Source organism: Bombus bifarius, unplaced genomic scaffold (genome assembly GCF_011952205.1).
Source record: "Bombus bifarius isolate JDL3187 unplaced genomic scaffold, Bbif_JDL3187 scf7180000007979, whole genome shotgun sequence".
Taxonomy (NCBI): domain Eukaryota; kingdom Metazoa; phylum Arthropoda; class Insecta; order Hymenoptera; family Apidae; genus Bombus; species Bombus bifarius.
This window is the reverse complement of record NW_022884364.1, coordinates 758,605-771,303: the sequence shown is the minus strand read 5'-3', so window position 1 is coordinate 771,303 and position 12,699 is coordinate 758,605. Positions and strand designations below refer to the sequence as shown.

The 12,699-nt window shown below is 36.6% G+C and overlaps 2 protein-coding genes across 17 annotated transcripts in view; both read right to left on the bottom strand.

Moving 5' to 3' along the window:
- LOC117204707 (sodium channel protein para) overlaps nt 1–9,273 on the bottom strand; it is a 69,694-nt gene extending 60,421 nt beyond the window's left edge. For 8 of the 16 annotated variants that reach the window (XM_033442374.1, XM_033442369.1, XM_033442378.1 and 5 more), the window contains exon 1: nt 7,860–9,263. The gene's annotated coding sequence lies outside the window, so the exon portion shown is untranslated. Of the gene's footprint in view, nt 1–7,859 lie in introns of all 16 variants that reach the window. The other 8 variants (XM_033442380.1, XM_033442372.1, XM_033442383.1 and 5 more) reach the window with 3 other exon arrangements.
- Nucleotides 9,274–10,079: 806 nt separating this feature from the next.
- LOC117204709 (glycosylated lysosomal membrane protein-like) lies at nt 10,080–12,487 on the bottom strand. The gene is made up of 6 exons (XM_033442389.1): nt 12,364–12,487; nt 11,559–11,816; nt 11,271–11,474; nt 10,966–11,196; nt 10,588–10,880; nt 10,080–10,505 (listed from the first exon to the last, which is right to left on the bottom strand). Exons 1-6 carry the CDS (start codon nt 12,433–12,435, stop codon nt 10,334–10,336), a joined length of 1,230 nt encoding a protein of 409 aa, XP_033298280.1. The 5' UTR covers nt 12,436–12,487; the 3' UTR covers nt 10,080–10,333.
- Between the last annotated feature and the right edge of the window lie 212 nt (nt 12,488–12,699).

Below are 12,699 nucleotides of genomic sequence, written 5' to 3'. Positions count from 1 at the left end.
TATATAAACTTATTAGAAATGTTCATTTTATGCAAATGTAAGGAATTGCAGGTTATTTGGTTATTATAAAAGGGTGTCACGCGTTTCAAAGAAGGTTAGCAACATCGATCTATAGAAAAGCTCGACTAGTTATCACATATATAACGTTCGATATCATGCAAATGTTTAATCCGGATGATGGATAGTTTAATCCTCGTTCGTTCCTTGTTTCAATTTGACACGTTGTAATATATCTATGTATATATCTATGTAAAAGAGCAGTAGGTATAACCTCAACACAATTTGATTATTTGTTGCAAACAATCTTATATATGAATTACGTACAGAAATTTTTTAATCTTACAATACTTTTAATAAAATTATTTGTAAAAGCTATTTAGACTTCCGTTGTTTCGTTAAGTTTTTATCATCATTTCAGTTTAATACTAAAGAATTAAATCCAGTTGGAAAAATAAGAGACAGATAATAATTAATTTTTTAATGTCAGCACAGAAACTTCAAAAAACCTTGGAATATCTATTATATTTGTTTGAAAATTAAAAAATAATTGAAATATACCAAAACACTTATGGAAATATAAAGGAATATCATTCGCCTTTACATTTTATGTGAGAAAGGAAATACAAACTACTGATTTATTAAAAATTTTAATGAAAAATACACGCAATCCGAATTCCCAATTTTTATTAAATTTTTACCATAAACGGGAATCACTCTGAGACTTCTGAATGGAAACGCCTATATATCTAGATTTTCTTTTATTCAAGAGATAGAATAGATCTCAACATTAATAAATATTTCCAAGAATACGAAATTTCTTAACATCGAATGCTCACATACGTATTCATTATTTTTTTCAGCAAGATACACAATAATTATCTTCCTTGGCCTGAATAAATTTTGAAGTAAATGACTTGTGTGTAAAGAAGTCGAGGTACCTACATGCTACGATACTGGACATATCATGAAAAGTGCAATAAACATTATGGAAAAGAAGATACATAATCCGGCGACATGGAATGCGATGAAGCTCAATTTAATTGCTTATTGCAGCTTTTATCCTGCGGATATATGACTACAATAAAAACGGCACTCTGCCAACACGCAGGCTAGAGAGAAACGGGGTCAGGTATGTCTACGGTAAATCAGCCTTCATCGAGAAATCAACAAAAGCATTCGACGTTACAAGAGCTCCCCGTTAAAGAGTCTAAACACTCAGTTTTTTTGTGTGAGTCTGTGTATGTGTACGGAGTATGGAATTGCAAGGACGCTTCAGAAATGACAATTTATAAGAATTGCCACATTACAAATATTTATAGAGTAGATCGAAACGCTATAGGATGGAGCAAAAGTCCCCTATACATAAGAAAACGTTACAAGTTTTCGCTGAAAATTATAGATATTCGAAAAATCATTATCCTATACATGTGGAAACTTTAACGCCATCGTGTATATTCATTGAGGAATAAATATTTAAAATTAAACAAAAATTCTATCGATATACCATAATATAATATGATAATAAATATCTAAAATTGAGTATTTTAGTGGATGTTTAAAATAAAATATCCCAAATATTTAAATATTCTAGTCTTTATAAAATGTATGCCATCTAGATTACTCTCTATATAAAACCATTGTATGAACAATCGAATGTAACAGAAACGTCGTCGGGAGAAACTGTTCCAAACGGTCTTTTCGAAAGCTCGAATCACGGATCAATAAGCTAGTCCCGATGCATATAGTGGTCCGAAACGAATGCATGATCTACTTCGAATGCTGGCATGAATCGAGCCAAACCTCGGCCGTGTAAATCCCTAACCCGTGGTTTAAAAAGTCGATCGCCTGAAACTCCTTCCACATATCCCTCTTTCTTAAACCGCCATAGGCGAAACAAACTCTTGTCGTGGTTGGAAGTCGAACAGAGAAAGATAATCTCTCTGTGGAACTTGTTCCATCGCACGTGAAACGATAGGTATCGTGCAATTGGTGGCGACCACTGCATTCCCTGTAATTGCACGGCTGCCATCTTGATGGAGTACCAGAGAGCACAGTGGCGCCATCGAAGAGGAACGGCGACGGGAAACCGTTTTCTCCACGTTGTGATGTGGCACAGCAGCGACCCGACACCGACACCGATACCGACGTTGCGTGACGTCACGAACCAGGCCGGGTACGTTGCGGAAAAACGTTGTCATGACAACGAGCGCTGACGCTACCGTCGCCGCACCGTCGTTACCACCACCATCCTTGGAGGCTATTCCTCGAACCCACATCCGCCAATGCCAAGGATTGAAAATGGCAAAAACACAGTCTGAAGGCTGAATAAGAATGATCTGTATCCATATATGTATTTATTACACATGATTTTTAGGAATTTTCTCCAACACCTAATTCCATATATGGTATATCATCCTCCTATCCGTGGCGGAAACTCCGGCTACCGGACGCTCGGATGAGTCGGAAGTGGACGATGTATGTAGGTCGTTTGGCATGAACTGGAAACGATACTGGGAAGAATTGAGCGAAATTGGAAGAAATAATACATCGTGACTACAAAGAGGATTGGAGAGCTTACACGTGATTGTAAACTGGGAAATGAGAATAATCATGCTGTGATATCTTAAAATCGCGAAAAAAATGTACGTTTTAAACGTCTTTAATTGTAAATTTGTAGTAATTAAGAAATGGTATATAGTTTGGAATAGAAGAATTTGATGCTTGGAATTGGGTATGATTCGGATACAATTAGAAGCGCATAGTACAGTGCGGGAACGATATATGGGAAATTTGAAAACTGTTCTTTTCTCTGTAATGGATTTAAATAAATATGTAGCACATAAGTTGGAAGATTCTAGATTCTAAATTCTAGATTTTAGATTCTATAAATACATAATTTGCTCATACGTTGTACACGAGTTATACAGAAATTTGAAATGTCAATTCACAATTTTGAATTTATCAATTGATATAATCACCTAATATTTTTGTACTCCTCATCATAAAAATTTCATCAATTCTACATAATTATTAAGTTCTGAAAAATTGAAATTATGATACTGTAATTTTTGGACCTACGAAAGCAAAAGATTGTAATTCCTAAATTTACAATACAAACGGTTGAAGAACTCGTATCGTAAAATTTTGAATGAAATTTCAATAGAATAGAAAATTGAAATCGTAAAATTTAAAACGTAATGTTTGAAGTAAAATTAGCATTAGAGATCATATTGCCGATAAGAAAAACATTCGCAATAATTAACCATATGATTTTGATATGAACCATATGATTTTAATCTGCCTTATAATTTTAAAATATAGTAAACAACGTTAAGAAATTACTTAAGCTTTCTACTATAGCTAGAGTACTATATTATAGTATAATAGAGTCACATAAGCGTTTTTGCTTCACAAGCTGCGAAGAACAAGTTGCAAGTAGAAGATGATAAAAGTTCGCGTGGCAGTAGTACAAAGTTACTTTGCGCCGCCAATGGTGGACGGCAAAATAGCGATAACTATTGGGTGCGCCTACTGTTTTAGCGTGACATCCAAAAGATTATTATCGCTAGAATAGTCGTATTAGAAGCCAGAATCGATAATCATTAACGCATATATAGGTTTGCAACAACTAACTTTTCGACCGACATTTAAACAAATTTTCAAAACCTTCAAGTATCTCAAAATCAATTACAATAATTAATATAAAAAATTCAGTTATATAAAATTGCCACAAAATTGATCATATCTTAAACGAAAACGAAATTTAAGTAATAAAAGTATTAATTATATAAGTTACTGTACCTTTTTTAAAAACATAGTACTAAATTATATATTACACATTAATTATGAATTATTTTTTCATTTAAATAGAATATTTCATCGAATAAAAAATCCAACCAAAGAAATCATAGTAGAACATATGTATAGCTAAAAATATAATATAATATCTAAACTTATATTTCCAGAAATAATATTGTCATATTTCAATGACGTGTATACTACTACGTGTGTACTATTTCAAAAGTATGTCACGATACTAACAAAAATATTAAGTACATAATACAAATTGTTGCTCTCACGGCATCAGCTGCACTGACACGACCCACAAAAGACAAAGTATATCTGAAGCTAAAGTATAGTGCAGAACAGGGCCATGCGTTCTTGCGAGGACAATCGATCGATTGCCCGTTTGCCTGCCTGCCTGCCTAACGCCTGACTTCTCTTACGGATTTTCACTTGCCGTTACACCTCGAAACACCAGCCTACGACGAGATGGGATCTCGATCAAGTGTTCTTCATCAATCGATAGAACCTTGAACCCTGCATCATTTTCTCTATATACTTCGATATCTTCCTCCCCTAGAGGAAGTATGTTAGCCCTTCCTGGACAATTCGCCCCCTTTGTCTATGGGCTAATATTAGATCGACCAAAAAAGCGAACCAAGTTATCGTTTTTCTTATTATAGAACTGGAGGAATATGATAGAACATTTAGATCTTCGATTGAATCACAGTAAATTGTGATATGTCATTTTTCCAAGTTATAATTATATTACATTCGATATTATACTCGATCGAAATGACAAGTTCAATAATCCCATTAAGTTAAACTTAGGCATCGAGAACATGACTGATATTTTAATATCTTACGATTCGAAAGCTATTTTATAAAGAACGATCTAATTATCAACATTCTCTAATTCCTATTTGGCCACTAATCAATATTCGTACTGAAACCCTAACCTGGAAATAATTAAATTTACTAAAAAGTAACAAAATGTGAATTAAATATATTAAAAAGTTACTGAAAATATTAAAATGTTAAAGAAGTTACCAAAAAAGTATTGAAAATAAGTAAAAATTCTAAAATTAGTCTCTCAACAATTATTCACGTTTATTAATCTTATTCGACATTGGACTAGTTCCAAATGTACCAGATTATAAAAGATCAACTCCGCTCAGTCTGGTACCAATTCTACGAATAATTACATAGGAGCATGGATACACAAGGGCCAGAAATCCCAGAAATGCCTTAATATGCATATTATAAGCTTCAGAAAAGTCCACGCATACTCGTTTCGGATGCAGTTCTACTTAAAACGTCATGCGGAGCATATCGCACCTGTTGCGTTTGCTCAACGCTTGCCCTGCAAAATCTTCCTCCTTCTTTTACCCTCGTCGTTCGTATTGCGCATGCGCGCGCTTTTGTAGCGCCGTTGCTTATCATGGCGCATTCAGGATCAGAGAGATACGGATCACCGTCGAAAGAGGTTACCTCTAAACTCCCTATTCTAGATACTACCTCTACCATGAACGTGACTACGTGACTACGACAAAAATCGCTTTGTACGTTCCATCAAAGCATTTCTATGCGAGGCCTCCAGTTATATCCTACTTACAGGCCTCCTGCAGAATCATCATCGCTCCTGGCGGAAAATTGAGAAATTCTGTAATCGCTGATATAAGGATAACGAACTCGACTGGATTGACTGAGATTTTTAAGAAACAAAGATTTTCAGATTGATAATTCGATTACAAATTCAGTAATTAGTATGGCTAGAAATATAGAGCATTACTGGTAATTACTGGTAATTTAATAACTGTGATTAGCAGTGGCATTATTAGGATTATGTAGAACTTAGTAATTAGGATTCTCGTGGAGGATAAATTTTTAGATTCGTATTTCGGATTTTTTTAGGACATATTTATAATAATGGATAATATTTAGGACATATTTAAAATTTGTAAAATTTAGTTACGGTTATAAACTTTGAAATTCAAACTTTACTTTTAGCAAAAACTATAAACTTTGATATTTAAGTTCTTAAGAATAATGACTGTCTTATATATATATATTCCAAAGCTGCACAAATTTTAATTAGAATCGCTGAGAATCATTAGTATCAGAATTACGACTCTCGAATAGAGACTAATCTCAGAATAGTAATTTCAGAATATTGAAAGCCTCGAAATCACAATTCTGGAAGATTGTATAGCCCGAAATCACGGTCCTAGAAAATTACGAACTGAAAGACCATGTTTCTCGAAAGCTACATAGTCTATAATTGTCATTTTCAAGTAGCAAGAATTCTCAAGATTACAAATTTTTAAATGGCAATTCTTTCTTCGACTTTCACAGTGACTCTTATTATACATTTATAATAATAAGCACCTGATTGAACTGCTAAACTGTTGCATGCCAAATGCCAAATAACACGTTTACGAGAATTGCATTAATGAATCGAAATATCAATATGATAAAAGAAAAGGCAGAGGGTTTCCAGACCGCAAGGGAACGTTTAAGTCGAAGAAATCGACTTTGACGTCACGCTTTTCTCGCACGACGAACGGACGGGAAAATACGCTTCCTTTGAGCTACAGACAATGTAGCTTTGATACGACCTTTGACATTACACGGCTATACTCTATCGATCTTTTATTTATTAAGCTAAATAGTTCATCAAATTTTAAACGATGCGAATATATGATTCTACGAGACACACGTGTAGCATTTAATTTTATATATACATATTCAGAACTTCACGAGCAACCAACGAACCAACGAACATAAAAATAATCTAATTTTTAACCCATCTGATTTTATACCATCTCTAATTCAATTCCGATTAATAATAACCTCTTACTGATATATCTTAATATATCGTATCCAAATATCTCTGTATTTCTTAACTCAATTCAAATTCCTATCTTTAATGACAGAAACAAACATAAAAATATAGCAGTGACATTTTCAACGTGCATAAGCAATATAGGAATACAATGAATTTCTACCGAAAGATTGAATGTTCGCCGATTGAGGACTCGCGGAAGATCATTCTCGAAGGATCGACATCCGAAGTAGGCACGATTCACGCGTTTCCTTCACATCAAGGAAAGTCCCAATGAGCCTGGTGGTCGTGCACGAGGCGGTGATCGATACCATGGCACGACTTTTAAGCGGATCGTGCACGTCGTATTGACCGGCAATTTTCGCGCGGAGGAAGGTCATCACGAGACACACAAGAACACAAGTCGAGCATAGACGGGAGCGAAAGAACACGATATAACCGATGTGTAGTGTGCGCGCCGGCAAATACGACCTTCGTCGACCACGAACACAAAGGCAACCGAAGCTATTTCACGTGCGACTAATCTCGAGAAGAGAGAGCAAAGAAGAAGAGCAAGCGCTTATCGTCATCGCGAGAGTGAACCCCTGACTGATCCCTGACCGAGGCAGTTATCGATCGATATATCGGGAATGGAACAGCAGTCGCGCGTCACGCTATACGTAGATATATGTCATTTGTATGTGCGTGCTTTGTGTGTGTATATGTATGTCTGCTGCCGTATACGTATATGTCACCTTACAATTCGATTCGTGCTATCGTGTCCAACCTAATCGAAACTGTACGGTGGTCACGGTAATTGATTATACATATATGTCTGTATATACATATAGTGAGAGGAAGTAAGAGGAACAGAACGAGAGAGACGAACATATTTTTTACGTCACAGCACGGATCGTCATGGTATACGGCGGTGAAATGAAAAATTTCATTGGCGATTAAAGCATAGAAAAAAGTAACAGACAGATGTATAGAAATGATGTTGCGACAACGATTATTCGTTATGTGGTTGGGCTGCAAGGTAGCGCCATTAGCGCCTCCTCAGAAGAAGCGCACGCGGTCACCAAGTAGTAAAATCAACGAAATATCTTACACGCTGTTTACCCTAGCCAACTCGTCCACTCACGTGAACCGTCCTGATAACTTCAATTATTATCGAATAAAAGGAAGGTTCAGATCGATTCAGATGCACAGAGGAGATATAATAAAACTGTTCGAATCTTTTTTCACTTACGGTCGAGGAGTTTCTCCGGTAGCGTAGGGATAGTCGCGGCTTGAACGAAAAGAAGCACGACGTAGCGATATGGAGAAGAGGCACTGCGACGTCGAGGAGGGGCGGGTTCTGAGATACCTCCGCGGGCCTTACTTGTTCAGCTTCGGCAAGGGTAGCACACTACCAAGCAACGACACTGTAAACTGAACACACCGTACGACGACAAACTTTTCTGTCTTTTCTGTATGCGTGCGTGTGTGTAGTGTGTGTCTCTTTCCTTTCTCTTGCTCTCTTCGTTTTCTCTTTCGTTTCTCGCTCGTTTCTTTCCTCGTTTCTGTTTCTTCCTCCGCGATAATTATAAATGACGTACGAATCACGACGAGGCTTCGTGGCTTTCCTCGGAAAATTCCAAACGAATATCTCCGTTCCCTTATCTTATATCTTCGATTCTCTTACTGCTTTTCTTCGTTCTTCCGCTTCTTCTTCTTCTTCCTCTTCTTCGTATCCTTTGTTCTCCTCGCGCCTCCACCTCCTCTTCCGGCACCTCTGTTCTTCACCGCAGCGGCAAGGACCCGCCCCGTGTCGCGCTACACAAACGTGTAGTGGATAAAGAGAGCGTAAAACTTGCTCTGCGACAACATTATCTGGCCGGTTATCGGTATCTTGCTGCAGTCGTCATTTCTTCCTTTCCTCCAGTCTCGCCGCCCGCGTCGCAACGAAAATTGATCGCGTTGCGCGCGACGGTCCCTTCCTGGGGGACAGACCCGACGCGTTCTATCACTCGTAATTCTGTCACCCCGTAACGCAGCTTCGTCTGACTACGATCCTTCCGTCTTTCCTGCCTTCCTACCGTCCTTCGTACCCTTAACTTTCCTGACCGAAGGACCGACCGGGTCCTTTCCACTTCCTTTGTCTGTCAGTTCCTTCTGGCACATAGACGCGCGCGCGCGTCTCAGTTCCTCTGTTTCCCTTTACCGCTATATACCAACCTAACACTTTCTCACTCTTTCTTCACCCCCTGTAAATCCCCCCTTCCCCTTCGACTGACTGTCTGTCTCTTTCCCGCTCACACCCTTTTCCTTTCTGTTGAACCTATCTCGCTCACTTAGTTGCCACTAACACTCTCCCCCGCTTGTCGACGTCTCTTCTTCGTCCGCGTTCCTACCTTCACCCCCTTTACTTTTATCCAGCTAACCTGACCACGGGAATTCACTACCGTTCACCAGTCCCCCGTTAACACTGAGTCTGAGTCTCTTAGAACACTCCCTGTCTGGTGCACACTTTTTACTAGATGAAAAGCTTCTCTCGAGGACTGTGTCACGATTAGACAAACCCGACGCGGACGTTATTGCACCGCCACGCGCCAATCTCGCGCAGCGGACTCCACGAGAACTAGTTTCGAAGCGCCCCACTATATATCCGCACCATTCGCAACGCCTCTACATGAACCAACCCCCCCACCCTATCTGACCACCCACCACGCTCAACGAACCTGCGCGAGAGACTGTCGCAACTACAAATCCGTACTCACCCAATGACAATTGCGGTATACGCTTCTTCTCTATGAACCTTTGATCGAGCCCGTTCCTCGGCGTTCCGCTCGTTCCTCCACCATGACGTTCTCGCGCGAGCGCGGTCCATGATGGAAACGACAGCTCGGCGGAGGGAAATTTTCTTTCGATCGTAACTTCGATTCGAAATAAAAAAGGGTACGAAGTCAATATCACGGTTAGGATTCGTAAATTCGTACGCCCCTTGCTTCCGTACCACGAACGGATCAATGAAAATTTACCCTTCCACTGACAGCACCTCACCCGCCACCCCTGTGATAGCGAAAAACACGGTACCACACCGCACCACCCTTACTACCTTCGCCTAAAAACATTCGCTTGCCGCCTTTCACAGTAACCAATCGTCTCTACAAGCTCACCCGTACCGTAAGCTGCAAGTCTTTCCTTAAGGAACTACCTATTGACCACCGATCGTGCTGCAATCTTACTGTCACCTCGACACGCGTCGCCATTATGATATCGTGCAGTTTTTCACGTTTCCACAAAAGTATTTTCGAAAAATGTATTGTTTGGTATTGATTTATAATCCTTTTTATTTATGTTTTATCCGTATTTTACATTTTAGATGTCTTTCTAATAAAATTTCCATTTAAATGTTTTGAAGTGTTGTAAAGTATCATATATGGAGTGTATACAAGTTTCTGGTTTAAAAAGTAATCCTTATAAATTACTTTTTTTCTAGTTTATTAATGACCTATGTATAAATTTGTACAGAATAATCTATATGCATTGCATTAATATATACCTCAAATTGATTTATATCAATTTGAAAATGTGTGTAAAAAATATATGTGCTATGTATAAATATAGGAAAATTCTTTCTGTCATATTTAACGGTAGTTTGTCCATAATGCAACTAAACGTGCACGGATTTCTATCAAATATCACGCGGTTAAAAATTTTGTACAATTCACATACACATTTTCACTGATTCAAATATGCCTGGCCACTTTGTTTCGGCAGTTTGTAAATACAAACATATAAGCTTATTGCTAACAAAGTAATTATCGGGAGGCCAAAACCAGTTGATATGATCAGGATTACTAAATAAGAAAATTGTTCCTCAGGTGGTGTACCATAACCAATCAAGAATGTCCTGGAAAGAATATTAATGTCACGTATTCATTTTCAAAATCTTATTAAGATAAAGGCAAGAATATTTATTGAAATAAAATTACCATGTAGAATAGTACGTTCTTTTGTAGAAACCATCTCCTTTACTCCCCAATGACACAATGATTCGTTGAGTGAGCAAATTGTCAGCCTTATCTCCATAGTAACAGTATAACATAGAATCTATGATAGTACTCGTGTGATTAGATACTTTTAGTGGTGGGTATTGCATTGTTTCTGTAGAATCTGTTATATCTCTAGACATAGTTGTGTAAGAAACTGGTCTCCATTGTAAGTAAGCTCCCTCTGTCTCATAATTATCCATACTTTTGTAAGGTGGTGTTCTGACTTCAACAACCTAAAACATATAATATTAACATTATTACAATATTAAATTCGTAATTAATCTATTTTAGTAAAGAAAACAAATCATGATACATTACATCAAATATACCAGGTGTATGTTCATCGTCCAAACTTTTCTTTGGATTAATAAACATAGGAACTTCAGGATTTCCTTCACCTACTACCAACAGCTCGATAGCAAATCTGCTGTTAGTGAAACTTTTATTAGTTTGTAAATGATCAAGAATGATATCAACTTGTGTGGAATTCTCAGTATGTAACATGTGAGGCATAAATTCTGAGTGATCAAGAGAACAAAATCCCATCAGCTGAAAAGTAAATAAAGATCACATCAATAAACTATAAATTTTATGTATATTTTTAATATAATAAAATAACCTACCGATACTTTTATGCTTCCCATTCTGCTGATATTCATAATACTGTCGTTATAGGAATTACCTTCCATATTTAATGTAACAAATTCATTATTTTGTATTAGAGTCTTACGGTCCCATTGGAAAAACATGGGATGTAAACTATTGGTATTTACAAGATTAGCAATATTTATTAATGCTGTGTCATTTGCGTCATTGAATTCTATAATCTAAAAACATTGTTAATTTTCTTAATTTATTAAGGTTTAATGTAGTAACAAAACAATATGTATTACGATATCATATATACTGACCTTATTAAAAACTACTCCAAAAGTATAAATAGGTTCTTCTGTAAATGTTACAGAGTTTTTTCTCTTAAGAAGAAAGTCCGTCCAACTTATGTTTATAGTAGCTGCACGTGAAGTAAGTGCTAACAGTACAGATGGATTACCATCAAAATCCCACAGATAGTGCAAAGTGTCATTGGGGCCATCAGCTCTTAGATAAACTGTTGTCAAATTTCTGTCTTTACATATCGCGCCGCAGTCATGATTCAGCCATGATCGTAACTAGTGCCAGGCAAATTCTTTTATATAAAAAAATGTAAATATATTGTTTGCAACTCAATAATTAAGTAGTACATTAATATAATTATAAATTCTATATATCATATTTTACATTAACTACAATATGATTAAATGAAGCATTAGTAGAATTTTTATTTTATTTTATTTTTATGAAAAAATACAAACATCTATTTGTTTAGTATAATATATTGAATGTTATTGTTGTTGTTATTGTTATCATTTAAGCAAATTTATTACTAAATTTCCATACATTATATCATTATTAATCGCTTGATTATTAGGGTTCTCACGTTAATTAATAAATGGGTTATGGGAACTCGTGTTCCTCATTAAGTAAGGTACTGCTTCCAATTACTGAGACATGACAATAATTTCTAAATCGACTCTACCCACAAGATAAAACAATCAGACGATGAATCACATTACGCGCGACCTTTGTTTTACATTCGTAAAAGATGCTGATCCAAATTAATCGAATCGAATTCCTCTTATTAATAAACTAATAACAAGAATATATCATGTTACTTACAGTCCTTTGCGTACAATATCCAGTATCTACTAATGTAATGAATAAAAACAGGAACACAAAAACATTATTCATACTGTTAGGCGTGTATAACACCAAATCAGAACATTTACTGGCAATCCTACTTGTAACGACGCTACTGTCTGCTTGCTACTCAAGCTTGGTCGCTGGAATCAAAATGGATCTAACGTACACTGCTTGCAGCGCCACGTCTGATTGCATTTGTGAGAACGTATAACGAATTTTTCACGACATATAAGTTTACTTAAAATAGCAATATGTATCGTATATGTACAAATAAATTTTATTCAATTTTCCTTTGTAAATGGTTATATATTT

Excerpts from the sequence above, each read along its gene's own strand:
- LOC117204709 (XM_033442389.1), bottom strand. The coding sequence starts at position 12,435 with ATGAATAATGTTTTTGTGTTCCTGTTTTTATTCATTACATTAGTAGAT. Across the intron at positions 11,817-12,363 it reads GATATTGTACGCAAAGGACT|TTACGATCATGGCTGAATCA; the intron begins GTAAGTAACATG and ends GCCTGGCACTAG. Across the intron at positions 10,881-10,965 it reads ATACACCTGGTATATTTGAT|GTTGTTGAAGTCAGAACACC; the intron begins GTAATGTATCAT and ends TATATGTTTTAG.